This window comes from Hemicordylus capensis, chromosome 3 (genome assembly GCF_027244095.1).
Source record: "Hemicordylus capensis ecotype Gifberg chromosome 3, rHemCap1.1.pri, whole genome shotgun sequence".
NCBI classification, from domain to species: Eukaryota; Metazoa; Chordata; class Lepidosauria; order Squamata; family Cordylidae; genus Hemicordylus; species Hemicordylus capensis.
Window position 1 is genome coordinate 190,393,091 of NC_069659.1, and position 27,972 is coordinate 190,421,062.

The following is a 27,972-nucleotide window of genomic DNA, read 5'->3' on the forward strand; positions in this document are numbered from 1 at the left end:
TGTGTAAATATACTTTTTACCATTTGCTCAATATAATTGATGTCCCAAAAATGTCACTGAGGACTATAGCTGAAATTCTAACTTATGTGGGTGTACTGAATTCAGTAGACTTACTTCCAAATGTCGGTAATTTGCACACATTGCAGACAATTTAAACTTTTGTGCACCACACTGATTACAATAGACTGGAGTCTTGCTTCTTGCCTTCAGAATGATTGAAATGGCAACTTGAAACATACAAATTTATACTCACTTTATTTATACCTTGTTCTCTACAAAAACAGAAACTGCATATTTTAGTACAAATTCTGTAGTTTTACATTAAGAATGAATTTTAAAAACTGAACATTTTCCAAGGTTCTGTTCATTAACCCTTGTTTCAAAGTTAGTGAAACTTTGCATGCAACTATTTACAAGCATGAATTTAGATTACAATTTTGAGAGCTGCAACCACAAAGTGAGCCTGAAAACTGGGACACAGTCCTTTATATATCTCAAAGCAAAAAAACTGTTCATACTCACTTTTACCACAGGGTGCTTGGAAATATCTGTAGAAGATACAGGCTCAAGGGATATAAAATGCCAATGGGCAGGATCTAAGGTCACTAAGTCACTAAGTTAGTGACAAAGTCCCACTGAAGTTAATGTGACTGAAGTTAGATCTGACTAACTTGTCTTCAACAGTCATGACCTACTTATTCTGGATCCTAAGCATAGTCTCATGCTGTCAAAAAGTGGTCCCTTGTAATAAGATTTACATCATACTTAGCAGGACAGCATGGAGAACTACTGCTGCCTATTGTTATTTACAGGGCAGGAGTACAACTGAACACTTACACTGCAGATTCCCTACTATTATTCCATGTTTCCAAGCAGCTTGAAGTGGGGCAACATTGCCTATGCCTGGTTGTGTCCTCTGAACTATAACTAACCTGCTTATAAAACCACCGGCTATACATATATATATATATATATATATAAATTAGGTAGTCACCCATTACATATAGCTCAAGTTTTATGCTTTAAGAGATAAACACTGATTGTGATTTCACAGCTGCAATACTTGAGGTGTCCAGATTGTTCAGGAAAATCTGAGGTTTGTTTTCAGTTGAGACTATCTGATGAAGACATCCTCTGCTTGAAAAGCAGCCTGCAGAATACATGAAGCCTAAGTGTTATGATCTAATATGCCTTCAGCTCAAATTCATCTTCTGCCTGGTGGTCAACACTTCTCACTTTGGTGGGTGTGCCAGTACAGTTTTCCTAAAACAGAGATTTAGACAAAAATTGTTTGTTAACTACCTAGAACTTCATCACAATGTTCTATTGATCAAAAGTGCAAATACTTGCCAAGACAAATAATTGTGCATTTTCACCACATATCACCTGGAAGGGTGTGGGAGTTTAATAGTACTGGAAAGTCATTAAGGTGTTTATTCTTAAGGAAAACAAGATCTGTGAAATATGAGGCATGATTTTTTCTTAAAATAGCACTTTTCTGTATCCATTACCCTCTCTTTTTTTTTCTTAATGCTTTTATTAGTATAAGTGGAAACAGAAATGTTACATCTCTGAGAGTCCAACAAAACCAAACATACAGATTCTTATTCATCAAAAACAAGACAGAAGAAAAATACAATAGTATTGAAAGAAAGTCCTTAACTGTGTATCAGTAGCTATCTATAAAAGAGTCTTGAACCCTAACCCTAAAGGGGGGAAAAGGAGGGGGGGGAGAAAAAAATAGCCCAGACCTGGTTGATCATCCTACTGTCAGGTAATCTAAGGAGGGGGGAACCAGCCCAACTATGACGTATAAAATAGAAATAATACCAGTAATTCTAGCACAGAGTCGGACATCGCCAATACTCTGTGGCGTGAGCTCCACCTATATGTGTATTTTTAAATATACCTCAGATATGTGTTTCAAATATGTCCTGGTATGTAGTTTTAAATGTGCTTCAATGCCAATTATATTGTTATAATTTCAATACAATAAGGAAAGAACTGTCAGGCCAAACAAACTGGTTATGCATTTCCCTGCGCTCAAAAAACGCCCTAAATCTCACCAATCCCTTCACACTGGCTCTCTCCTCCAAAGACAATTCAGCTACCTCCTGAAGAACCCATGGGAAGTTCAAAAAACAGCAGTACAGAAAAAACTTAGCGTCTATGGGCTCATCTATAAATCTACTCGTCAGAGAGAATAGATTTAAAACTCTCACGGAACACTCCCTCTGGATTCAATTAATTATTAGACAACTGTGAATACAAAACGATTTCCAACAGGAATATTCAATGGAGAAGAGAATACCACCTGAAAATATGAATTCTGCCATGACAAAAGTAGTATGCGTGTTGTAAATACAAGGCCACATGTCCACCAATGTACAAATATCCCATCTCATTACAGACTGGTATTAAAAAAACCACAGTAAAATAATTAACGAAGATCAGCCAAACCTCTAATAGTCCCCCTCCTCATGTAATGAAAGACAAACAAGCCAGAGAGATAAATGGGGGGAGACTAAATTCAGCCCTGACTGGGCTTTATAACCTACAGCTGGTAGCATAAACTGTCAAACTTTAGCAGTGAGATAACCCCTCTATACAGATGTCTAATCCTTCGCAGTTTGCATCCAGCTAAACTTCTCAAAGTGTAATTATAAAGTATTCATAACGGGTAACAAAAGCCCATAATGGGGGGGAAAGGGAATAATAAATTTGAGCTAAGAAAAGAGAGACAGCATAATCTTCAACTGCTTGTCATTCATATCCTTTCAGAACATATAATGTCATATTATAGAGTACAAGTGAATTTTGGCCCGTTGAATAACGGGCGCTAGTAATGGCGCTCCTGGCCCCCCGCCGCCATTCCCCCTCCCTCCGCCGTTCCCCCCCTACCTTTAAGGGCCAAATCGGCCCAGGCACTTGCCCCCGCCAGGCCGGGGAGACGGAGACCGGGGGCGGAGCGGAGGCCATGTAACTTTAAAAAAAAAATTTACTCCCGCGGCCGACGCCGCCGACCGCCCACCCTCCCTCCCAGCTGCCGAGTCCCCCTTACCCTGGCCGACTGCTGTCGGCCGTACACAGCCCTTAATTTAAGAGGCAGAGAGGAGCTCGCAAGCAGAGCTCCTCTCTGTGCAAAGCCTCTTGCCGAACTGCCGCTTTGGGCGCAAGGGACGCAAGGGGGGGAACAAAGAACAGCAACAAAAAGCCCATAATGATCTCCAACGAAAGCTATAAATGGTTAAGAGTTCAAGATTAAAGTAAGAAATAAGTAATTGCTGGGATATCAGACTTTTTTTTTTTTAAAAAAAACTCTTCAAGACAAAACTGAAAGCTGTTAGCATTGGAATGCCTAGATCTCCAGCAAAGTAAAGATAGCAGAAAATTGGCAAGAGCTTTCAATAAAAAGAAAGAGAAAGACAAAAACCGTAGATCTGCCAAACTCACGGCCGTGGACATCTCAGAGATTTATTAGGCAAGATAAAGAGAACAGAGCAGGTCGTCTGTACTTTGGCAGTGGAATGCCTCTCTTCGTTCGGTTCGATGATTGCAGAAAGGTCTCTCCAGATGTTCAACCGGGGTTTTCCAGACTTTTCAGGGTCTGAAGACCCCCCACCAGACTACCACCTCTGGGAGGAGGATGAGCCCCGCACACATACCGACCTCCATCTGACCGATGGGAGGTGATAGGACCAAACGATTGTTGAAAACCTTGACAGCTGGTTTAGTCAGAGTTTTTGTTCCAGACGCCATCTTGCTTTCCTCATCCATTACCCTCTCAGTTGCCATTATCGCAAATGCCATTCATTCATATAGCCTGACTGATCACTGCTTCATTTCTCTGCCCCACTTCCCAACACAGCCATTTCTCCCTCTAGACCTTTTGTGCCAATATGACAATTGTTTGGGCCCCAGGTATCTTTGGGACTGCCTGCTCCCAGCTGAATCCACCCACCTGCCTAGATTGGCTGAGAGGACTCTGCTGAAGTCCATTTGTCAAGTATGTGGGACAGGGCCTTCTCAGTTATTGTCCCTGTTGGGAGAGAGGGAGCCGTGTGGGTCTCATCTGTGAGAGAGTTCCACAGCCTGGGGACAATAACGGAGAAGTTGGGTTTTCTTTTGTAGTGATTTAATGTGACCTCTCATTTTATTCATCTACATCCACACAACTGCTAACACAATGCTGAAAATATGCATTTATTTATCATATTTATATACTGCCCGATATAAATACATCTCTTGGAGGAGGGAACAGAAACAGGAAAACTGATAATCACCTCCCTGTTGCATGTGAAAACCTTTCCTTATACCACTGCCCAACTGCTACAGTGTCATAGATAAAGTCTTATTCCAACTATATGGGGTTGCTTAGTTAGTATGTGGAATTGCAAACACTACTATAAGGGATGTCAGTCAAGCTGGGAGAAAAGTGATAACTGCCTATACCCATGTGATGAACACCCCTGCATTTCAAGCAAAAGCTCCCCAAATTTTTCCACAAAAGATTGTGGGAAAGAAAAAGTTTTTCTCCTGCAACTTGGGCTCTTGCAAGCATTGTCAGCAGGACTTCACTTCAATCCCAATGGAGAGAGAAACAGACTATCCCCTTTTTACTCCACAGAAGTTTGGGGGAGGACAAAAGGGACTGTTTTTTACTCCCTTCTCCTTGGGCTTTTGCAGGCTGTAGCAAGGCGGCACTATTGGTCCTTTCTGCAAAAGTCCAACGTACAGGTCAGAAACCAACTCTCCCCCACCCTGCTCCATACAGTAATAGAAGGAAATTTTCTCTATGCTCATGACAGTTTCTCTTAGGGATTCTGCAGGAGGCAGCAGCAAGGTGCTGCTTGAGCCTTGAATCCAACACAAGGGCAAATGTCCGTTTTCCAAGTTGTCTGAAAATGCCACATGACTCAGGAAATGAAGGGGTTAAAAACAACTAATGGGTTTAGCAAGTAAGTCAAACCAGTATTTTTGGACTGTCCTAAGAAACTGCCTCCACACAATCTGGTAGGGAGGCTTTTAAGTTGCTTCATCTACTTTCACATAACAGCATATAACAAACAAACTTGTAACTTTTGAAGGCTTCATTGCAACGTTGGCTCAATCAGTTGTGTAGCTAATGATACACTATTGATAATATATTTGCGTTCAAGCCATGCTAGCAAAATATTTAGTCTAAACTTCCAGCTGCTTACATCATTATCCTGAGAGCTTGTTAGTGACCCAGCAGAATTACTTCCTACAGATTCCGTTTCCATGTCGCCAAGATCAACAGGACTACTACAAAAGATAAAAATAAGGAATTAGTGATTTAGACAAGTTATTTCAACCTTTTGCATTATGGGGGCTGTTTAATTTAGACCATCTAATTCTGTTATTAAAACCAGGTATAAATCTTTGTTTCTAATTCCACACAAACCTCAAGATTGGGCAGCTTGTTTGCAGCAGCAGATGTGAGAAGAGAATTTATAGATACTAGCCAACCCCGCACAGAGCATCTGTGCGGCACTTTGGGGCCGGCTTCCCCCCCCTTCCTCCTGCCCAGGTCTCTCTTCTCTTCCCCTTCCCTCCATCCCAGCACTCTCCAGCCCTCCCGTTCCTCCCTCCACACAGAGCCCCGACGGGCGGCACTCTCCCCCGTCCGCCTGTCGATGCTGCAGCTTTTTTCTCCCCGTGCCCGCTGCCGCCTTTCTCCCCCCCACCCGCTGCCCACCTTTCTCTCTCCCCCCCACCCGCTGCCCACCTTTCTCTTCCCCCCTCCTCCACCTGCTGGCCACCACCGGCACTTTCTTCCCCCTCTCCTCCTCACTCCTCACTTCGGAACTCTCGCAGCGTGTCGCGAGAGTTCCGCCACCAAATCCTGGGCATTCATGTCCCAAGAGAATTAAATATATAGATAAGTCATCCACTTCTCAATTCTTGGCAGAGTTGTTTTCTATATTTAAAATCTTGTTCCAACGCTGGTACCAAATACTCAAGCACACTGATCACTTGTTCATGTGGTAAACTTTGTGTGTAATCAGTGAACAAACCCTTAATGGTTTGGGCCCGGGATACCTGAGGGACCGCCTGCTCCCAAGGGTTACTGCCCGCTTGACGAGGTCATCTGAGGGGGCTCTGCTCTGGGTGCTGGCAATGAGGGAGGCTCGGTTGCCATGCACGCAGGACAGGGCCTTCTCTGTTGCTGCCCCCAGACTCTGGAATGCTCTCCCAGTGGCTATTCGGTCTCCATCACAGCTTTTAGAAAGTGGAAAATCTTGGCTTTTTGACCAGGCATTTATTTGATTCTCTGCTGCTGCTCTTTATACTCTGTATTGCTTTTATTTTAAATTTGTAATCAGATTTGTTTAATATTTTTCACTTAATATTTTAATTGTGTCTTTTTTACCATCCTGTGTTTAAGTTTTTGCTGTAAACCGCCTTGGGATTGTTTTAATGAAAGGCGGTATATAAATTTAACAATAAATAAATAAATAAAACCATGTGCCAGCTACACGTGACCAATGTACTGCTTCATCACTACAAGAAGTCACCGTGTAAGCAGTGGTCTCTAATTTTTTTCAGCTCCGTGCAGAATGAGATTTTTTCTGGGCGGCAGTATCAAGGCAGTGTGTGCGCAACTGCATTCAGAATGGGACCTTCTTGATTCAACCTCAGTGGGATCTAAATTGAACTGAGCGGACATCCAAAAACTTGTGAGCGCACACACGTGCGCTTAGAGGGAACAGTGCCTGTAAGTACTTATAATGGTTATGACATATCAGGTGGGTAGATCATGTTTGTTTGTTTGTTGAATTTATTTACCGCCTGACCTCCTTAGACTCAAGGCGATTTACATAAATTAAAACAAAGACGGGGGGGGGGAGGGAAGAGGGAAAGGAAAGGAAAAAAAGAAAAAGACCGCCACACACACACACTCAGAACTAAAAGCCTGACAAAATAGATAGGTTTTCAGGAGCTTCTTAAAAGGACAGAAGGTAGGGGGGCATTACGAATCTCAGGAGGCAGTGTTCCATGAGGGGGCTGCAACTGAGAAGGCCTTCCCATGAGCCCATTGTATGTTACAGTGCAGCAATTATGGAAAATACAGCTTCACAACACATTCCACGTTGTAGCAGTGTACTGTAAATTTGTTTCTACACATTTTCCTTCACATAACTTTTTGGCCATGAGAAATCCAAACCACGATTCGTCCAGTAGTTTCAACGTTTGTGCACACAGCCACTTCTCCATGTTTTGATAGTAATTTAACATATGGTTAGATCATGTGAAGTTTTAATTTTTTAAGCCAGTTATATGAGCAGCAAATTCAGTAAAAGATTTTTGCCAGTTAAGTTTAAATCTGACTTACCAGGCCTCAGCTGGCAGAAGGGCGACAAGTAAGCCCACCTGATGTTTGGTGTGCCCTCTGTCCGTGGTTGTGGTTTTGGGGTCTGCTCCAGCCCTTACCATTGCATTTTGCAAGTCTACTACTCTTTATTCAGACACAAGTTTTCACAGGCATCAACAATACATGGGGGAAACAACTGCTTCCTCGGGCATATTTGGGACTCTGCTCACTTAACTCCTCAGTGGCCTCTGTGTCTGTCCTATACTTCTGGGTGATTAGGCTCCGAGAACCTGATGGGCTTATGGCCATTCCAGTGGTTGAATGGGTATGGGTATGGGGATGGGTGTGTGTGTGCGCGTGTAAGGGACCCTCCCAATGAGCAAAAAAGGCAGCCCTGCTGGGTATGCTGTCCTTTGCTTTCTATCCTGGTTTTCTTTGTAGCTGCCTTGCTGGTGGACTTTGTTTCCTTGGTCCACAATTCTAGTTTGCTACTTATCTGAAGGTTCTCCTCCATGGAAGCAAACCTCCATGTCTTCAAATAGAGAGCCTTCAACAAGTAAGCTTGGCTCTTTCTTGCTGTGATCCATGCCAGCAATTCCACCTCCTCACCCATCTCCCCCTCAATCCATAACTAGCTAATCCCAGAGAGGGTTGGGGAGAAAAGTTCCACCCAGAAGACCAATGTTTGATAGAGCACCATTGAAACTCTGTTCCATGAAACAAGACAGAACTGGGGTGTGGCACCTCCCACAGCATGATGGGGAAAAGTTGAATATGCATTCAACTCAATCTTCTGGAGTGGAAGATACAACTTAGATACCCTTTTTTACTGTAGGAGAATGAATATTGCACTGTTTTAGAAAATTGTACATGATAAACAGAGTTTCAATTTAACAGCTTGCTCTTTTACTCATTTGTTTCAAGCTATGTTAGTATAGTAACCATGATGTTCCAACATAATACAGGCACAAGCCAGAAAAAGTCCAATTAGTTTCAATGGAAGAATGTTAATCACATGCTTAACTCATCCACTGACATCCATAGGCTTTTAAATGGTTCCAAGATTGGCTGGATCATGCCCATGTATTTCAAAATAAGATTTATTTCCCTCTATGTAAAGATAACAAGACCATAAGCAGGATTATTTAGCTACACACCAAGTGCTCAGAATGTTTCAGAAGCAAGATCTGATAGCTGTTTAAGTCAGGGTTTTCCCCTTGAAATGGAAAGTAAGTGCTCATGTTTGGTTGTAAAACATTCATAATCTCACAACTTGGTTCCGAGTTGCCTGAGAGAGTGACTTGCCCTATATGTCCCTACATACCTTCAGATCTTCCTCAAAGGCCCTCCTCCAGGTACCCCTGCCAAACCTCCTCTGAGTGCCCCCGTTGTAAACCGCCCAGAGACATAAGTTTTGGGTGGTATTAAAAAATGTTAAACAAACAAACAAGGTGAGGCGGGTGGCTACCAGGGAGAGGGCCCCTTCGGTGGTTTTAACCACTTTATGGAAAAGTCTCCCCAGTGAGGTTCTCCTGGCTGCATCACTTTGTTCTTTTGGACACCAGGTAAACACCTTTTTGTTCACACAGGCCTTTTAAATTTGGGTTTTCAGATTTGTTCTGATTTTTAACTAACTTTAAAATGAGTTTTTAAGCTGCTTTGTATTGTATTTTGTATTTTCTTTTTACCTTTTTTGTCTGTTATGATTTAATGTGTTATGTGTTTTTATCCTCTGTTGTGAGCCGCCTAGAGAACAATTTGTTATGGGGTGGCTAACAACGATTATTATTATTGTTACTCCTATTTATTTTTGTTCTCACTTGTTTAAAATAACCATTTTAAATAGGAAAAAATTAAAAAATTTAATTTAAATAGGAAAAATTTAAAATGAACTTTATTTATTTAAAATGAACTTTATTTAAAATAAACTTTAAAATGAAATCTGAATAGAACGGAGCACTGGTACGTATCATGAAGGCTTCATGTTGGTAGAATGGAGGACATCCAGTTAGTTATCTCCTCCCACTCACTCCAGAGGCAGGGCCTACACTAATTAGCAAAGGCTAATTAGTTCCCCTGGGCAAAGGCTAATTAGTTCCCGTGGGAAGGGAACCCACCCAGTGTTTTTTTAAAAATGCTAAAGCCAAGATAGAGATAGTCCACCAAGAAGCAAGTTATAGAGATATACAAGCACAAAACCACAGCAGAAGACAAAGGGAATCAGGTTAGTAACCAACAAGGCTCTCCCTCATCTTCCAACTCAGTAGATGATCAAGCCTCCAATCAGAGTGGGCCTGGATGCCTTCCATTCCACCATAAAGAAGCAGCCTTCACACTAAGTACTAATCCTCCATTTTCTGCTGCAGCATGCATGCATGATCCAGCATGCATGATCCAGCATGCAGTGGTCATGGTGGAAACCTTCCAATACATGACAGTGTTAGAAAGGAGACAAATAAGGCATGTGACTTATGGACTCAGTCCACTTTATAGAAGTACAAAGATCTGTGGACATCCAACTTGTGCCACTCTCATTCCTTGGGGTAAGAGGGATGAGGATGGAACCATGGTAACAGGATATCCTAAGCAAAACGGAAAGAGAAAGCCACCGTATATATGAAGGACAGGTTGAGACAGCGTCACACCATGTCAGAAGAGAAGGTGCAGAGGTCTTTCCTGACCAATAAAACGTTGATCTCTGAAACACAGCGAGCTGAGGCAATAGCAACCAAAGAGGCCACCTTCTAAGACAGAAGTCTAATGTCTTTAATAGGTTTGAACAGAGGTGCATGGAGGACCTTATGGCAATTGCAAGTGGGGATCTATGATAGGTAGGCAGATTGAGAAGTGTGGCACCTCTTTAAAATAAAATAAAAAAAGAACAGGGATGGGACCGCAGTCTTCTTGCCCAGTTTGGAAAGCAGGGAGGAAAAGGAAGACATCTGATATTTTAAAGTATTAGGGCACAAACCTTGAACCAAGCCTGCCTGAAGGAAAAATAGGAGTTCTTTAATTCTAGCAGAAGAGGGAACATTTTTAGTTCTCCAGAACCAGGAAGAAAAGCTTCATAGATCACATCATATATACAATTTGTAGCTGGTCTGCAAAATGCCAAAATTGTAGAAAGGACTCATGGAGAATAGCCTAGGAATACTAGGAGCTCCTGCTCAGTTTCTATATAATTAATTGTGGCCAAATCCGGTATGGGTGGATACCCAAGAGGAAAGATCTGGCTCCACTGACAATTGCCACAGTGGCAGGATGACACTTCGAGAACCAGGGCCAATAGGAGGCTACGAGGTTGAGTTGCCCAAAGTATTCTGATCTTCCTGAGCAGACATTCCTAGAGGGGTGAGAAGGAAGGCTTATAGTAGATAGTTGGGCCAAAGAGCTGCAATGGCATCTATCACTCTCTTGAGAGAGGAGAGGAGAGCTGGTCTTGTGATAGCTACCAGCAAAAATGAACTGTCCCCTTAGCTAAGCAGGGTCCACACTAGTTGCATATGAATGGGAGACTTGATGTGTGAGCTCTGTAAAATATTCTCCTCAGGGGATGGAGCCGCTCTGGGAAGAGCGGAAGGTTTCAAGTTCCCTCCCTGGCTTCTCCAAGATAGGGCTGAGAGAGATTCCTGCCTGCAACCCTGGAGAAGCCACTGCCAGTATGTGAAGACAATACTGAGCTAGATAGACCAATAGTCTGACTCGGTATATGGTAGCTTCCTGTGATCAGGAAGTGGGAGAAATAGAAGGAGCTTTGCACTGATAAGGGAAGTAAACAGGCCCACCTCAGAGAACTCCAAAGTGTCAAAGTATCTGGTCGAAAATTCTCTCAGATTAGCTCTGCTCGGCCTAATAAAAGTCCTGGTGACTGAGCCCATCTGCCTAGTGCTGAACACTTCTCATCACATGAGGTAGCTCTTTTGAAGACTGATGATAGCTAAAATTGTGAAGGCAGTGTAATGTCTTCGGAATGTCTAGAAGAGGCTGTGAATGGGAATAAGATCTTCTAGGCGTAAATGTGAAGGTCTCTTTATTCTGAGAAAGGGAATGCTAGGATTGCTGTCAGTAGCTTTGTAAATACCCTTGGAATTCAGCTAGCCCCAAGGGAAACGCTTTGTATCGGAAGCACATCCCGCAGTATGCAAACCTAAGATGGTGGCTGTAAGGGTGAATTGGCACATGCAGTTGTTTTCTTTTCAGGATGTCAGGTAGTTGGGTGGTTGAAGCAACTCTGTGAAGGACTCAAGTGTTTCCATATGAAGCGTCCAATGTCCCAAAAAAGTTGTTGAGATGCCTTAGGTTCAAGACTGTTCTGTCTTTCAGCACTGTAAAAAGAATGGAGTAGAGATCTTTTCTTGATCTAGTGGGACCTCCTCTGTGTGTGTCTTCTTGGATCCTCTGACCGAGGAGCCAGGGCGGGGGAAAGAACCTGTCATTTGGCTTTTTGGTGAGTTCTATAATGTAGCTTACTTACACGTTGAGGGAGGACCGATCTAAAGATGAGGCCTCCCACACAACAAAGGCTTAAAGTCAGCCTCCTACTTTTCAAGGCGGAGAGTGTCAGGAGCTCTGGCAACCTCCTTGGGGCCGAGGTAGAGAAGACTGAGAAGCAGACTGGCTTGCAGATTTGGAATGAAAGTACTGTCTCCCATTTCTATTTCTGAACCTGTTTTGTCAACAAAAAACAATGTGAAACAACACCTCTTAGAAGACTTATGTTCCCCCCTTTTGGGATCTGAAGGTAGGACCTTTCACAGGTCTCAACCAAAATAACTTTAAGAGTGTCATTTCCCAAGAGTTTTGCCCCTTGCAAGGGGACTGAAACAAGATTAGATCAAGAGGTAGCATCTACCACCCAATGTTTCAGCCAAAGATGTTTTAAGACAGCCCCCTGTGAGGACACAGTCTTTGAAAAGAAATTCAAAATGTCTAAACTTGCATTTGCTGCAAAGTCTGCCACTTTCTGGATCTTTAGCATGTCTTATGCAGTCTGTCTGGATATATAGGAGGATTCTAGAGAAGGTCCTGAGCCCATAATATAACTGCTCGGGGGTGTGTGTGTGTGTAGAAGATACACTATGGCTTCATGAGCCCTTCTCAAGGCAGTGTCAGCCTTTTTTATCATACTGATCCTTTAAGGAGCTACAGGTGAAACTCGGAAAATTAGAATATCGTGCAAAAGTCCATTAATTTCAGTAATGCAAATTAAAAGGTGAAACTGATATGAGACAGACGCATTACATGCAAAGCGAGATAAGTCAAGCCTTAATTTGTTATAATTGTGATGATCATGGCGTACAGCTCATGAAAACCCCAAATCCACAATCTCAGAAAATTAGAATATTTCATGGAACCAAGAAGACAAGGACTGAAGAATAGAACAATATCGGACCTCTGAAAAGTATACAGTGTACTGTGCTTGATTGGCCAGCAAATTCGCCTGACCTGACCCCATAGAGAATCTATGGGGCATTGCCAAGAGAAGGATGAGAGACATGAGACCAAACAATGCAGAATTGCTGAAGGCCGCTAATGAATCATCCTGGTCTTCCATAATACCTCATCAGTGCCACAGGCTGATAGCATCCATGCCATGCCGCATTGAGGCAGTAATTGCTGCAAAAGGGGCCCAAACCAAGTACTGAATACATATGCATGCTTATACTTTTCAGAGGTCCGATATTGTTCTATTCTTCAATCCTTGTCTTCTTGGTTCCATGTAATATTCTAATTTTAATGAGAGGGCCAATTGGCTGTTGTAGAGCTCCCTCTGGTGGCCAAAATGGTGAGACCTTCAATGACCCAGCTTGCTTTGCAGCTCTGATTTTTCACATATTTTTAAAATATTTTAATGAATAAACTTCCAATAACCTTTGCCTGGGATTAAATGAGAACACAAATAAAGTAGACAGTTAAAAACAAAATCAAGGACTATGCCATAAACGAGAATGAAGAGAAAAAGGGAGAAATACTCAAGAGCTAAGAAAAGGATAAAAGGGAAGATTAGAGATAGGCCTCAAAAAAGGTAAGAAGGTAAGAGTTTAAACCAAGGAGTGGCTGTCTCTGGAGCAGGCAGGTAGGGATATGCATGAAACTGGTTCTAACGACCGGGTTCGAAGGCAGAGGAGCATACCTTTATGGGCAGGGGAGGGTGCCCTTACCCCTCCTGCCGCGTTTCCCCCACCAGCGCTCCATTTAAGGAGTCTCCGTTGGGGCAGCAGTGTACCTCCCTGGTGCCCCGGTGTCCTCCTCAGCCGGAAGTAAAAGGAAGTACCCGGTGCGCATGTGCACGCCAGGCACGCGAGTGAGCCCAGTGAAACATAAAGTCCTGGCTAATTAGCATAGGCCCTGCCTCTGGAGTAAGAGGAGAAAACCCACTGGATGCCCTCCTTCACCAAAAGATCATATACACATATTGAGCCTGGCTACTTTTTTAAAAAAGTAACTCACTATAATTGAAGTTTTGAAGAATAAAAAAATGCTTTTAAGCCACCAGTTTGTATTTGATCTGAAACAGTTTCTACTTACAGTACTTGTGTGTCACCGCCTTCTTCAGCTGGAGGGTCCCAAAAGTGCAAGGCAACTTTCCATAGTCTAATTTGCTGATCCCAAGATCTCCGGCTATACTTTTTAAATTTATTGGGAGTCCTTGGATGGACCCCTGGAACACGTAAACACCTTTAGAACAAGAATTAAGCCAGTTTAAATAGCATTTTAAGACATCCTTCCATGCCAAATTAAAGTTTTTTGTTACTTTTAATATAACCAGTTGCTGTGATTTTTCCTGCATCCCACCACCATAGGCATTTTCACACAGCTGCAATGAATTTTGATACCTTAGGTGAGAATTGAACACTTAAGTGAGCAACCACAAAAGACAATCTGATTTTCTCAACCCTGAAATAAATCCTACATCAAATTTCATATAACAAAAATTACAAATGAAAAACAGGCAAATTAAGAAAGGAAACATTAAAATCAGTACTTAGTTCAGTTCAATCTGTAACATAAGTGGCAACAGGTAAAAATAAAAGTAAAGAAGAGCCTCTTCCTTTCACTTACCTTGGAACTTCTCGAATATATCTGTCGTATGCCAGTGTGTTCTTCCCATAATTTATTTGCTTCTGTCGTCTCATTAGAACGGCCTCATCTGTCTCAAGTTCCACAGCTGCTGTGGATTCCTTGGAGTCTGAACTGAAAGGCCAACATGTTGATTTTCATTTTTAAGCTACCCCATTTCAATATATTATGACGGCCACTAATGTTCAGAACTTGCAGTTAGACAAATGAAAGAATATAGGTCACAGCTATGGATATCTGCTTGCTTCTGTAATGTGGATCCCAAGGAGCAAACCCACAGCTGAATGCAGAAAATGAATCATTGGCACTCACCTGAATGGTCATTCTCCTCAGAAGTATGGATTGTTTCCAAGTATTATGGGTTGTCACGACCTATTGCTCTGAGACAGGGCCAATGAGAAAATGTTTTCTCTCAACAGGAGGGAGGGGTAGGGGTGAGTCCGAACCGGTCCGGCGGCCATTCTAACTTTAAGGGCGGGAGGGCTTTCTTACCCCTCCCGCCTCTTCGCCCCCTCCAGCACCCGTATTTAACTGAATAACAGGGCGCTGGAAACCAGCCGCCCCCGCCCCCCCCGAGCAGATTTACATACAAGGGTACCCATAGTAGCCCGCCCGCCAGCCAGCCCTCCCTCCCTCCCAGCTGCCCGCCCGCCCGCCCGAGTCCTTACCCAAAGCTTCAGGAGGAAACGAGAGGAGCTACCGAACAGAGCTCCTCTCGTTAGGAAGGCCTCCAGCAGACTGAAGGCGCTTTGCACGCGCGCACATGCGCGTGCCTCAAAGGACGCCGATCGCCGGAGGCCCGGTCTACCCGCCGGGAAAAGGCCAGGTAGACCGGGCCTCCTGCGATTGGAGGCCCGGTCTACCCGGCCTTTTCCCGGCGGGTAGACCGGGCCTCCGGTGATCGGCGTCCTTTGTGGCGCGCGCATGCGCGCGCGCGCAAAGCACCTTCAGTCTGCTGGAGGCCTTCCTAACGAGAGGAGCTCTGTTCGGTAGCTCCTCTCGTTTCCTCCTGAAGCTTTGGGTAAGGACTCGGGCGGGCGGGCGGGCAGCTGGGAGGGAGGGAGGGCTGGCTGGCAGGCGGGCTACTATGGGTACTTTTGTATGTAAATCTGCTGGGGGGGGCGGCGGCTGGTTTCCAGCGCCCCGTTATTCAGTTAAATATGGGCGCTGGAGGGGGTGAAGAGGCGGGAGGGGTAAGAAAGCCCTCCTGCCCTAAAAGAAAGGGCCCCCCTTCGGTGCCGGTCCGGACTGGTCCGGACCGTGCACATTTCTAGGGAGGGGCAACCCCCTCAGCCTTCAGTCGATAACCAGTGCTTCGATGCTCTAGCTAATACAAATAAACACTGCAGAACAGGTGAAGGAACCAAAACAAACCCCACAAGGTGAGGAAAAGGTATACCTGCAAGGTGGGTCAGCAAAGTTGGAGAGCGACAATGCTCTAACCCTAACACTGAACTACCCCCTCGAGGAGACAATGACCCATAGGAAGAAAACACCACCACACAGAAATATAGGGTACAGTGAATAGAAAGCAAAAGCGGGGAAGCAGGATCAGATGCACAAATGGGCAGGTCGGATACAATCCATATGTCTGAGGAGAATGACCATTCAGGTGAGTGCCAATGATTCATTCTTCCTCAGACATGGATTGTATCCAAGTATTATGGGACATACCATAGCTGCTACTAATTGTGGGCGGGAAACAGAGTCTGGTCCTATGAAGGAACTACCCGCTGCAGCACTTGCCAGCCGAAAGAAGCATCGGTGGAAGCCCAATCATGTATTTTATAATGCCTCACAAAAGTTAAAAGAGAAGCCCAGGTGGCAGCCCTACAAATCTCTGCCAGAGGAGCCAGAGTGAAAAGGGCTGCAGAAGATAGGAACATAGGAAACTGCCATATACTGAGTCAAACCATTGGTCTATCTAGCTCAGTATTGTCTTCACAGACTAGCAGCAGCTTCTCCAAGGTTGCAGGCAGGAATCGCTCTCAGCCCTATCTTGGAGAAGCCAGGGAGGGAACTTGGAACCTTCTGCTCTTCCCAGAGCGACTTCATCCTGAGGGGAATATCTTGCAGTGCTCACACATCAAGTCTCTAATTCAGATGCAACCCTGCTTAGCTATGGGGACAAGACATGCTTGCTACCACAAAACCAGCTCTCTGAGTCGAATGAGCAGTAATGCCCTTGTGTGCGGCCTCCCCAGCCGTCGCATATGCAAGCTGGATGGTCTGGCAAATCCAGCACGCTAGAGTAGAGGTGGAAACTTTCCTACCCAGCGAGCAATCTCTAAAAGAAACAAAGAAACACTCAGAAACTCTAAAAGGCTTAGTCCGCCTCAAATAAATACGAATCACACAGTAGACATCCAACTTGTGCCATTCCTTCTCTTTGCGAGAGGAGGACCCGGGACAAAACAAAGGAAGCATCAGTTCCTGGGCCCTGTGGAACACAGAATTTACCTTAGGAAGGTAAGTAGGGTCTGTGCGTAGCAACACATAATCCAGAAAGACCAGACACAACTCCTTCCTTACTGATAAGGCACCCAAGTAGGAGACTCACCGAGCCAAAGTAATGGCTACCAAAAACAAAACCTTCAAAGTAAGAATACGCAATGACACAGTCCACAGTGGCTCAAAAGGGGCTTTCATCAGAAACCGGAGCACCAGGTTCAGATCCCATGTGGGAAAATGATGGACGAGAGGAGGCTTTAAGGCCGCCAAAGTCCCCTATCTAGGCAAGTCTGCAAGAATCCCAAGACCTGCCCAATGGATGCCAACAAGGGACTCATCCCAGAGGATTCGCACCATAGAGAGTACGCCTACCAGGTAGATTGATACACTTGGACCGTGGACGGGCGTCCAGAGGCCAGAATGGTATCTCGAACTATGGAGGAATAGCCACAGGCCACTAGAGATTCCCGCTCAATCTCCAGGCGTAAAGACTCAGCCACTCTGGTTCTAGGTGGAAAACTGGACCCTGTTGGAAGAGGTGAGGACGACTCCCGAAAGGAAGAGGGGGCTTGATCGACAGAGCAACCAGGTCTGAAAACCAAGGCCGGCGTGACCAGTGCAGAGCCACAAGAATGACTTCTGCCCTTTGATGACGGATCCTTTGCACCATTCGGGACAGAACGGCAAAGGGTGGGAAGGCGTAAACCAGACCCCAAGGCCAGGGGGTCAGCAAGGTGTGCACCCCCTCTGCCCCTGGAGACAGGTACCTGGAGAAGATACGGCCCACTTTGGCATTGGCTGAGACTGTGAACAGATCTACCAGGGGGGCTCCGTACCGCTGAATGATCATCTGAAACACTTGATCATCCAGAGCCCACTCTGCCTGGTCCAACTGAGACCGGCTTAACCAGTCCACCACAGTGTTGTCCACCCCACTTAAGAGATTGGCTTCCAGTGAACACAGGTTCCCCTCCGTCCAGTGCAGCAGGGATGCGGCCTTGCACATCAGGGACCAAGACTTTGTCCCCACTTGACGGTTGAGATGCACCTTGGCCATGGCACTGTTAGTACGCACCAGGACATGATGCTTGCGAATCTCGGGAAGAAACTGGACGAGGATGAGTCGAATAGCATGGAGTTCCAGCCAGTTATTGACTAGAGCCGCTCCTTCTCTGACCACTGACCTTGAGCCCTTGTCGACCACAATGACCTCCCCATCCCAGGAGACTGGCATCGGTCGTGACCACAACGCAATCGACCGGTAGGAAGCTTACCCCTCTGTGTAGTGCCTGAGATGTCCACCAATCCATGGAGTGCCGAACATGAGGAGTCAGTAGGATCCTGAGACTGGACCTGGTTGTTACCAGATCCTGAACGGGTAAGGGGAGCCACTGAAGGGGTCGAGAATGGAAACGTGCCCAAGGCACGATCCCAATTGTTGATACCATCAGACCCTGCAGTTGAGTTAGACTGAGTATGTTGGAGTGAGGAAGGAGCTGCAACTTCTGACATGCAGCGAATAGCTTCTGTGTCTGTTCGCAGGTCAGACACACAGTCCCTTGAGTTGAATTGATGACAGTCCCCAGATGCTGAATCTTGGTCTGGGGGGGAAAGGGAGCTCTTCTTGAAGTTCACGAGGAAGCCGTGGGCCTCCAAGACCACAAAGGTCTCCTTGACATCCTCCTGGGCCTTCTGATGAGACGGAGACTGGATCAAAAGGTCATCCAGTGAGGGGTATAGATAAACCCCCCTAGTCAAGTGTGCCACCATGATCTTGGTAAACATTCGTGGCGGAGTCGAGAGACCGAAGGGGAGTGCCCGATACTGGTAATGTGCCCCAGTGTAGGCAAAGCACAGGAACCTCCTGTCCTGAGGGTGAATGGGAACATGGAGGTAAGCCTCCTTGAGATCCACAGAGGACAGGAAGTCGCCCCCCTGAAGAGCCATTAAGATGGACCGAAGAGTCTCCATCCAAAACTGCCTGCCCCTGAGGAAGTGGTTGACGAATTTTAGGTCCAGGATGGCCCTCCATTCTGGGACCAAAAAGAGAATAGAGTAGACCCCATGCCCCACGTCCTCTGGAGGATCCTGTTCGACTGCCTTGATGCTGAGCAGGTGGTAGATGGCCTTCAGCATCAGGGAATGCTTGTTCTGCTTGCGTGACCAAGGAGAGGTCAGGAAACAGTCTGGGAGACGTGAAAGCAATTCCAGACTGTACCCCTGAGAGACAGTCTGATGAATCCAAGCGTCCACAAACATCCTTGACCATTCCTGTGCAAAAAAACTCAGCCTGCCACCCACCTGCAGCTGTGGGAGGCAGTTATTGAGGGGTGGGACGCTTGAAACCAGGCTTTGGGTACTGGCTTGACTGCTGGAACTTTGGGGGTGGGCGATCGCAAAAAAAGCCTTGACCAGGTGGATTTGTCCTGTTTTCTCTGGCGGAGATGAAAACTAGACCGGAACCCCCTGGAGACAGAATTGCTGGAGACAAAAAGAGTTAGAAGAAAAAGACCTAAAGTCTTGCCGCTGAACCGTGGAAGGCATCGCCTTCTTATCTTTCATCTCAATCAAAACCAGCTCTAACACCTCTCCAAACAATTTTCCGCCCTTAAAGGAGGAATTGGCCAATTTGCACCTTAACTTCTGATCTACACTTTCCAGTTTTTAAGCCATAAATGGCACCTTACTGCAATGTCACAAGCCAGGGCTCTGGCAGACAGTTGAACCGCGTCAAGGGAGCTCTCAGCCATAAAAGCAGAGGCCTTGCCCAGTTTGTTGAGGCCCTGCCTAAGTTCTTGCGGGACCAATAGCAGAAGCTCCTTAACCCAAAGTACTGAAGCCCGCACGAAAATAGAATTGGCCACAGAGGCCCGTAAGGAAAGTGCAGAAGCCTCATGTGACCGGCGCAAGACAGCGTCACATTTTTTGTCATCTACATTCTGCAGCACCTCATCACCATATTTTGGGAAAACCGCACCGGTAACCAGAGATGCCACCTCCTTATCCACTGGTGGGACATGGCGCTTGTCCATGACTGCCCTTGTGGTGGTATAAAGGCACCTAACCCCAGGGGGAGGACCCATGGGCCGGTCCCACTCACCCTGGATAATGTCCAGAAAAGGCTGAGGGCAAGGCACCGCAACCGCTGGGGCCTTGAGGGATGGCAGAACTGCAGGGTCCCCCTCAGTGGCGTCCTGAGGAGCAGGAACTAGCTCCTCCAGACGCAGAGACTTGTGGGCCTTATGAACGAGGATGGGAAAATCTGGCTGACTAAACAGCCTATAAAGCGGCCTGTGGCACCAGCAAGTTTTCCTCCTCATCACCTGACAACTCCCCCCCCGCTGCCTGAGTCAGATTCATCAGAACTCTCCCCAGCCTCATTGGGAAGTAAAACGGGGGCAGGCAGGGGGCCTGGGATGGTGGGGTGACACCGGGCACAGGGGGGATAGGGTACTAGGCCCCAGCTCTGCCAGAAAGGCTGCAGAAGTGGATGGTTGTGGCATAGCGGCGGCAGCCAGGTCTTCCCCATGTGCGCCCAAAATGAAGGCTGCAGCGGCTGTGGCGGAAATCTGCCGGGTCAGGGCAGGAACCAGCTTCCCGAACTCCTCCGCCACCACCCGCTTTAGGAGAGCAGCAAAACTAGGAGGAATCTCCTCAGCCACCTCAGTGGTCACCACCTCCTGAGTTGTCCCGGAAGAACGGGAATGCTTGGCAGGCGGCTAGCCCAATGATGAACCAGGCTGATCTACCCGTCCCCGAGAGCCGCCGTCCCCTGAAGAACTGTCGCAGTCCAACCTCCACTCCTGTGGCAATGCCAGGGAAAAGGCCGTCCCGCTTGCCTCCCCCTCAGCCAGGGCAGTCACTGGCAGCTGGGACTCCTTAGCTGCTTGCAACCTGCTGCATTTAGCAGCGCGGGCCGCTGCCTTCTACTCCTTGGTGAGCTTTTTCCATTTCTTAGCCTTGGGGGGTCCAAGTTATGGGCGCGGGTGAGGTAGCCGCAGCCCACTCGGCGTGGCATGTCGCAGGGGCCACTGAGTCCTCAGAGAGGGAGCGAGAAGCCTCCTTTTCACAGTGCATAGTTTAGGCCTCCATAGCCCTCAAATACCACCACCACAATTGATAGAATAACGCAGGCGGGCGCGCTAGACTGATCGTCTCCCTGAGACCCTGACTAGCCCAGCTCAGGCAAGGGAGGGTTCAAAAGGCAATGAGGAGACAGAGGAAAAAAGATTAAAGGACAACAGAGCATTTAGCACAAAAACCCCCAAAATTAACGGAGCTAAGTGAAGAGGCACCTGCTGGAGCGAGACCGGGAGAATGAATGAAGGCTGAGGGGGTTGCCCCTCCCTCCTGCTGAGAGAAAACGTTTTCTGATTGGCCCTGTCTCGGAGCAGTAGGTCGTGACAACCCATAATACTCTGATACAACCCTCGTCTGAGGAAGAAAGCAATTCTGTGGGCACCTAAGAAGCACAGTTGTTCCGAAACTATCTAGACTTAGATAGCATAGTTGCATAACGTTCAGACACAATTATCAGGATAAACATTTCACCAAACCCTATAATGAGTTTTATTCTTACCTTCCAGAAGACAGCTTTCTTTCCCTTCCAAATTCGTTTATCAAGAGTTTCCTTTTGTATCTACAAAATATAGTGTGATTTTAGCACTCATTTCCATTAGTCTACCACCATAGCTCGTTTGCCATATGAACATGCAGGATATGTTTATACAAGACTGTTACATGCTAGAAGGTACAATAATCAGCTAACATTACACTCATTTAATCAACATTCGGCCATTACAGGACTGAATAGTGCTATTCATTTCACACAAAATCATATTTGCCCCAAGTGATTAAATTAAAGCCTCTCCCAAAGATAGTTACACCTGACATTTACGTCGCAGTCCGTCTAAATCCATGGTCATTGCAACAGATAAAGCAGACCGCTACCTCCAAGCACTGTATAGTATGGCCCTAATCGAGTTTAGAACACCCAACAATCCCACTAATGTAGTGATTTGCTCATGTTAACATTACATAGGCAGCTGGTGAACAATGCCACTCAAACAATACTTACTCAAGGGCAAAAGGGCCAATTGCTAATCTCACCTACTTGACACCTACTTCTGTCCACAGAGGCAAAACTGTAACACTGGTTCAGTGTGGGTGGGGCTAGCAGGGGCAGATGGCAGCTGCTATAATAGAGCATGGTAAGTCACTGTACCAAAACAAGGGATATGATGCCACCTTGCATCAGCATTGGAATCCCATTGGAACTATATATTATGGCAAGAGATCAGTGTTTAAAATGTGGGTTGCCCAAAATGCTGTAAAGCAGCAGAGTAAGGAGTGATTTCAAGTGACAGTGGAGGCTGGTGCTGAATCCGTCCCCTGTAGGGATGTGCATGAACCATGGTTCGAGCACTTTTTGGGCAGGGGGACCGGGAACTTTGAAAAAGGAGAGCAGGTCCTTATATACTCTCCACCACCCTGTGTAGCTTCTTGCTGGGGCAGCACACGTCCCAATATCCCCCGCATGGCGCCTGCCATGTGCATGCTGGTACCATGTGGGGGTTATTGGGACAAGTGTCATCCCAGCAGGAAGTTGCATGGGGCGGTACAGATAAGGACCTGTTCTTTTTCTTAAAGTTCCTGGTCCCCCTGCCCAAAAAGTGCTTGAAATGCGGTTCATGCACGTCCCTATCCTCCTGCCTGCTGCTTTGCTCCCTCTGCCCAACTCTTTTTTCTGGCTGAGCTTAGTTCCACTCTTGGAGTCCAACTTGGAGAAAAGCATCATGAAAGATGCCACAGGGGAAGCAGCAAGCTTGAAATAATCTTACCACTTGACAACATGCCAATGCAACTTATATTCTAGCACACATCTGCCACCATTAATGTATAGAAAGCACCTGTAGTGAAGCATATGATCAAGTTATACAAGGTTTAACAATATTACAAGCAAGTGAAATTCAGTCTCCCTATATACACGCAAACTTCAAACCTCTTCTGACATCATGAGATATCCAATATAATTCTTAAATCTTGGTTCAAACATGTGTTCTCTCTCTATAGTGATCTAGTCTGCAACAAGTTAAACATTTGATTTTCACATGTGGCTATAAAACTAATTTGGACTCCAGGATGCACTCTTCTCTAATTTGATAGACTGTATATCCACGGAGCAAGATCCTTCCTACACTGGGATGACTGGTTTGTGAGGCAACAGATCGCACAACTCTGCCTTTCATGTCTGAATTTGCCACTAGAAAGCCAAGTTGGATGTCAGGGACATGGTCCCTGCCTTCATCCAGGAAGATGTCAGGTCTTTGCATCTGCAGAGCAAAGATGTTGGTGGACCCTTCTTTGAGTGGAGGGAAATACTCATCTACATCAAAAGTCCAGTATGACTTAGGGTGAAGCTAGAACTAGCTTTTGAATGTAAGAATTATGATAATTACAAAAAGATTATTTATGGTTTGATCGGCTACTTCCCAGGTTGCTCTCATTGTACTGGACTGACTTTGAATAGGTAGTTCTGCCAGCAATACCTACTTTGTACAAAACAGTGCAATCAACAGGCAGCACAATAACTGTTTTTTTATGCCACACAAAAAGAGGCAAACTACAAAAGGACTGGAAAGTGGTTCTGCATTATCTATCCTGAACTAGGGAATGGCAACAAGATATTCTCAACTCACATCCCAGAGGCACAAATTACATTTTTTAGAGCCTATTTGTCAAGAAGAAAAATTGCTTCTTACATCCACATACAAAAGTTATAAGGTTTTCCCCTTCTATAGTAGCAAACAGCAGTAAAACATTTCCATATCCTCCACAAAGAGTTTTAATATTATCTATCCATACCTTGCCATTTCTTTATTAACATTAGTCCTCATTTCATCTTCTTCAACTGCACTCCCCCAATCTGAACACTTTGAACGAGGTTTATGGCCTTCTGGTGTTGTAAAACTATAAACCAAGTCAAAATAAAAATGGAACCACCATTTCATAATCACAATATTTAAAATATACAATAGCAAAGTGTGTCCTGAACTAACAGATCCAGTTCAAGTTCTTTAAGCTTTTAAGTTTCCTGAAGCAGAGCAATACTTCTTAACAGAAGTTTATAGAACCCCACACATGCTGCTAGTGGTAGCAATAGAAGATCCCATTTCACCTTTGGTTTGCAAAGTAAAACACAACTGTGCTTAAGTACAATATACGTTGAGAAAATCTTTTTAAAATATATTATATATAAGAAAAGACTCAAACATTAATATCAAACATTACAAAAAGAGGAAAGCTTATAGCTAAAACCCACATAATAGTGTCACCAAGTGATAATTCAATTTTCATTCAAGACAGACTCCCATCATATCAACATAAACAATAAATAAAACACACTTTAAGTTGTCCATTTCTGTATTAACAGAAAGTTCTAATCATTATTCACCAAAACCCACAAAACATCCATTAAGTAATGTCCCAAATATTAGAATATCAAAGAGCAAAGGTACTATGTTTTTCTTTCTCCAACAGCAAACTGCTGTGATTCGAGGTACCATTAGTGAGTTTGTATCAATTTCTATATTATCTTCACATACACCTAAACTAGATTTACAAGTACTCTTAAAAGATCTTCTGGAATATTGTATCCTATAATTTGTTCAATGCAAATGACAAAAGCATTTGATCTTTTCACATGCCCAAGTCTGCAGTCTGCATCTAACTTTCCACATCTTCAATACTTAAAATATAGCTTTGTTTCAGTTTATATGGGTCATGTCCTGGGGTGTAGAATTTTAAATATCTTTCCAATGTATCAAAATCACTGTCCTTTGCCCTTTTTAAACTTTTAGCTATATTTGTTCTATTTTTATCTTGTTCTTAACCACCCTGGGATCTTAGGACAAAGGTAAAAGTTAAAGTGTGCCATCAAGTCGATTTTGACTCCTAGCGCCCACCCACCCACAGAGCCCTGTGGTTTTCTTTGACAGAATACAGGAGGGGTACTGCCTCCTCCCGCGCAGTATGAGATGATGCCTTTCAACATCTTCCTATATCGCTCCTGCCCAACATAGTATAAGCGGGGATTAGAACCAAAAACACAAAGGACAGTATATAAAAACAAAATAAATAAAAATCAACATGTTCCCCATCTTTTCTCCTAACCATGAAACCCAAACTTTTCCCCACCTCTTCTAACCATCACTGTATTTCATCTGAGTCTTTTTTCCATTCCCCCACCACAACCCCGAAAAGATGACGTTCCCTAAGTTTAGACATTAAACAGTACTGAACAAAGTTTTTCTACTAATCCTTTGCTGGATGGGGGAAACAGTTCTGTTTTAATTCATTCTGACAGTTCCAAGTTATTTTCAAGTAAGAACTGTCCTATTTGGAAGAAAATTGGAGGAGTAAATTGTGTCATTTTGCTCAAAACCAGATCATATGATAAAATGTCATCTTTTACAAAATCCTTATATCATAGTTTTCTTTCCCAAAGAACATATCGCTCAATACTTTGAGAAAATAGTTTTATACACATACCTATCTGGCCTACTGTCTAACCGATTGCATGTATTTTTATCATCAAAAGTGGGCAAACTTGGATCTTGTGTGTTTCTGTGTTTACCATCTGCACCACGCTTCCTTCCCTGAGTCCAGCAAGCTGGTGGTCTGTAAGAGGAACAGAAAGTGAAAGTATTGAAAGAGAAGGCTGTGGAACAAGCACCTATGTATATTGTAACTTCAAAAAGTAAATTCACAATTGCTCTACTCAAGTCCAATAAGTACTTTTAAAAATAAAATCAAAAAACCATACAGCTAGGCAGAAAGGGAAGAACATCCCCCTGCACTGGCAGTACCTTAGGAAAAGCACCTTAACATGTGACAAGTATTTTCTTTCTTTCAGCACCTCTTAAAATTTGCATTCCAAATCTAAAATATTTTTCTCTGAACATATTTAGTATAAACACACCTACAAATCTTGCAGTGTACTGTAACCCAAACTGTCATCTCAGTAGTTCTGTCAGAGGTGCACAATATTTACCACAGCATTAAGGGTAATACACTTAGGCCTTTTCCTTCCTACTTCTCAGTATTCCTCTCAGGGTGAGGACACTTGGGGTGTATTTCCTTCCAAGTGTCCTCAACCATCATGTTGCACAGCTTTAGCCCTCCAGCTATCATCAGACTACAACTCCTATCATCTCCAGCTACAGTGGCCCAGTTAGGGATGATGGGAGTTATAGTCCAACAGCAGCTGGAGGACCAAAATTGTGCAACCCTGTTGCAGAGTAAGTTAAAGATAAAGTGCGCCATCAAGTCAATTTCAACTCCTGTAGCCCACAAAACCCTGTGGTTTCCTTTTGGTAGAATACAGGAGGAGTTTGCCATGCCTCCTCCCACACAGTATGAGATTACGCCTTTCAGCATCTTCCTATATCTCTGCTGCCCAACATAGGTGTCTGGGAGACATACCAGTGGGGATTCAAACTGGCAACCTTCCGCTTGTTAGTCAAGCATTTCCCCACTGCACCACTTAAGGTGACCCCTGTTGTAAAGTATGGACTGCAAATTAGCCCCTGCTACTGAGTGTGAGCCACTGAGTGACTTTGGGTCAATCGCTCTTTCCAAGCCACAGGACTGTTGGGAGAAAGAAATAAGGGTTAATCTATCCATGTACTGTACATCATGCTGAGCTCACTGAAGGAGCTAACAAGGAAGGGATGCAAAATGGTTTCTAGATTATCAAATGTGACAAGTGGGACCTGCAGCAAAATGATGGCGTGTATCCTCGCCCCTAACAATACTCCTATTTTGACTTCAGTCAGCTTGGAAGAGGAGCCTTGTGGTCTTCTTATGGTGTGTGCGGGGGAGGGAGACGGGCGATCCTTTCCCTCTTCCTTGTTCCCTTGAGGCGTCACCCTGTTGTGCTCTAGAATGGGGGGGCGCATGTCTGGGCCTGACTGCCAGCCCTGAACCCCATTTTCCGGGGGGGTGCACTGGAGAGTGGGAAAGGGAGAAATGGGTCCCTTTTCCTTTCCTGCTTCCCGGGATACGCGTGGGCAAAGCAGGCCCTGCACGCTAAGCGGCTCACTGGAAGGAGAACGAACAGGGCGGAGGAGGAGACCCATTTCCCTGGAGCAAGAGGGGTCCTCGCACTCCTCTCCGTAGAGCCCGGGCAGGCCTCACCGTCTCCGCCGCCCGCCCCTCCGCCGAAGGAGCGAGCCAGGAGCTAGGGCGCCTTCAAGCCGCGCAGCGAAACCAACACGGCGGCGCGCTCAGGGCACCAACGATGGGGGTGGTGGCGATGGTGGCGGGACCGACGCCGCCATCCCCTCAAACCAAGGGAGGCCGCCTACCTGTTGTGAGCGCGGCCGCCGAGAGGGCTCCGCTGACGAAGCGACATGGCGAGTTAGAGCAGCGGCAGGGGCGGCGACAGCGGCACGATAGGAGGGCGGCGGCGGCGGCTCCCTTCTTCTCCGCGGCCACCGTCTTATTCTTCTTTCTCCGGTCTTGACTTTCCTTTCCTTCGCGGCAACTACGATACTCACACGACGACCGCCGTCTTCCTGCGCGCGCAACTAAACCCCGCCCGCCTGAAATATTTCCCTCCCCGCCCTAAGAGAAGGCGCGCGCAAACCGGAGCTAGACCGTACCATTAGGCACGCGGGGGTGGGTGTATGTGTGTGATGATGGTGAAGAAACATATATGCCCCCTTTCTGCTAGATTTTCACCAGTGGGTGAAAATTTTCAACAGTGGGTGTGTTATGGCGCAACATTTTCCTGTGGTAGAGCTCCAGGGGGATTCGCTCCGGTTTTTCCTCATGTGCAATTACGATTCTCTCCTGCAATGAGCGTACTGATGAGCTGCTCCAAGGCGAAAGACGCCCCTCCAATGTGTGCGCTTCCCTTTCTTTGCGCTTTCACCTCCGTGTTGGAAGGCTCCGCCTCTCCCTGTCCCTTTGGCGGGAAAACTGCCAATTGACCTGGGTCCTGGGACTGCAGAAGCAGAAAGAATGCTGTGGAGACGAGGAGTCACTGGGAGGTTGTACGGCTTGCTTCCCGGGAAGAACACTGCAAGCGCGGGACCAGTCAG

At 45.6% G+C, this 27,972-nt stretch overlaps 1 protein-coding gene across 1 annotated transcript; it reads right to left on the bottom strand.

Moving 5' to 3' along the window:
- Positions 1–236: 236 nt before the first annotated feature.
- SLBP (stem-loop binding protein) lies at positions 237–27,484 on the bottom strand. The gene is made up of 8 exons (XM_053309853.1): positions 27,235–27,484; positions 25,418–25,546; positions 23,732–23,836; positions 21,447–21,506; positions 14,399–14,530; positions 13,865–14,014; positions 5,202–5,286; positions 237–1,263 (listed from the first exon to the last, which is right to left on the bottom strand). Exons 1-8 carry the CDS (start codon positions 27,279–27,281, stop codon positions 1,183–1,185), a joined length of 789 nt encoding a protein of 262 aa, XP_053165828.1. The 5' UTR covers positions 27,282–27,484; the 3' UTR covers positions 237–1,182.
- Between the last annotated feature and the right edge of the window lie 488 nt (positions 27,485–27,972).

Excerpts from the sequence above, each read along its gene's own strand:
- SLBP (XM_053309853.1), bottom strand. The coding sequence starts at position 27,281 with ATGTCGCTTCGTCAGCGGAGCCCTCTCGGCGGCCGCGCTCACAACAG. Across the intron at positions 21,507-23,731 it reads GTTAATAAAGAAATGGCAAG|ATACAAAAGGAAACTCTTGA; the intron begins GTATGGATAGAT and ends TATATTTTGTAG. Across the intron at positions 14,531-21,446 it reads AGAAAGCTGTCTTCTGGAAG|TTCAGACTCCAAGGAATCCA; the intron begins GTAAGAATAAAA and ends TTGGCCTTTCAG.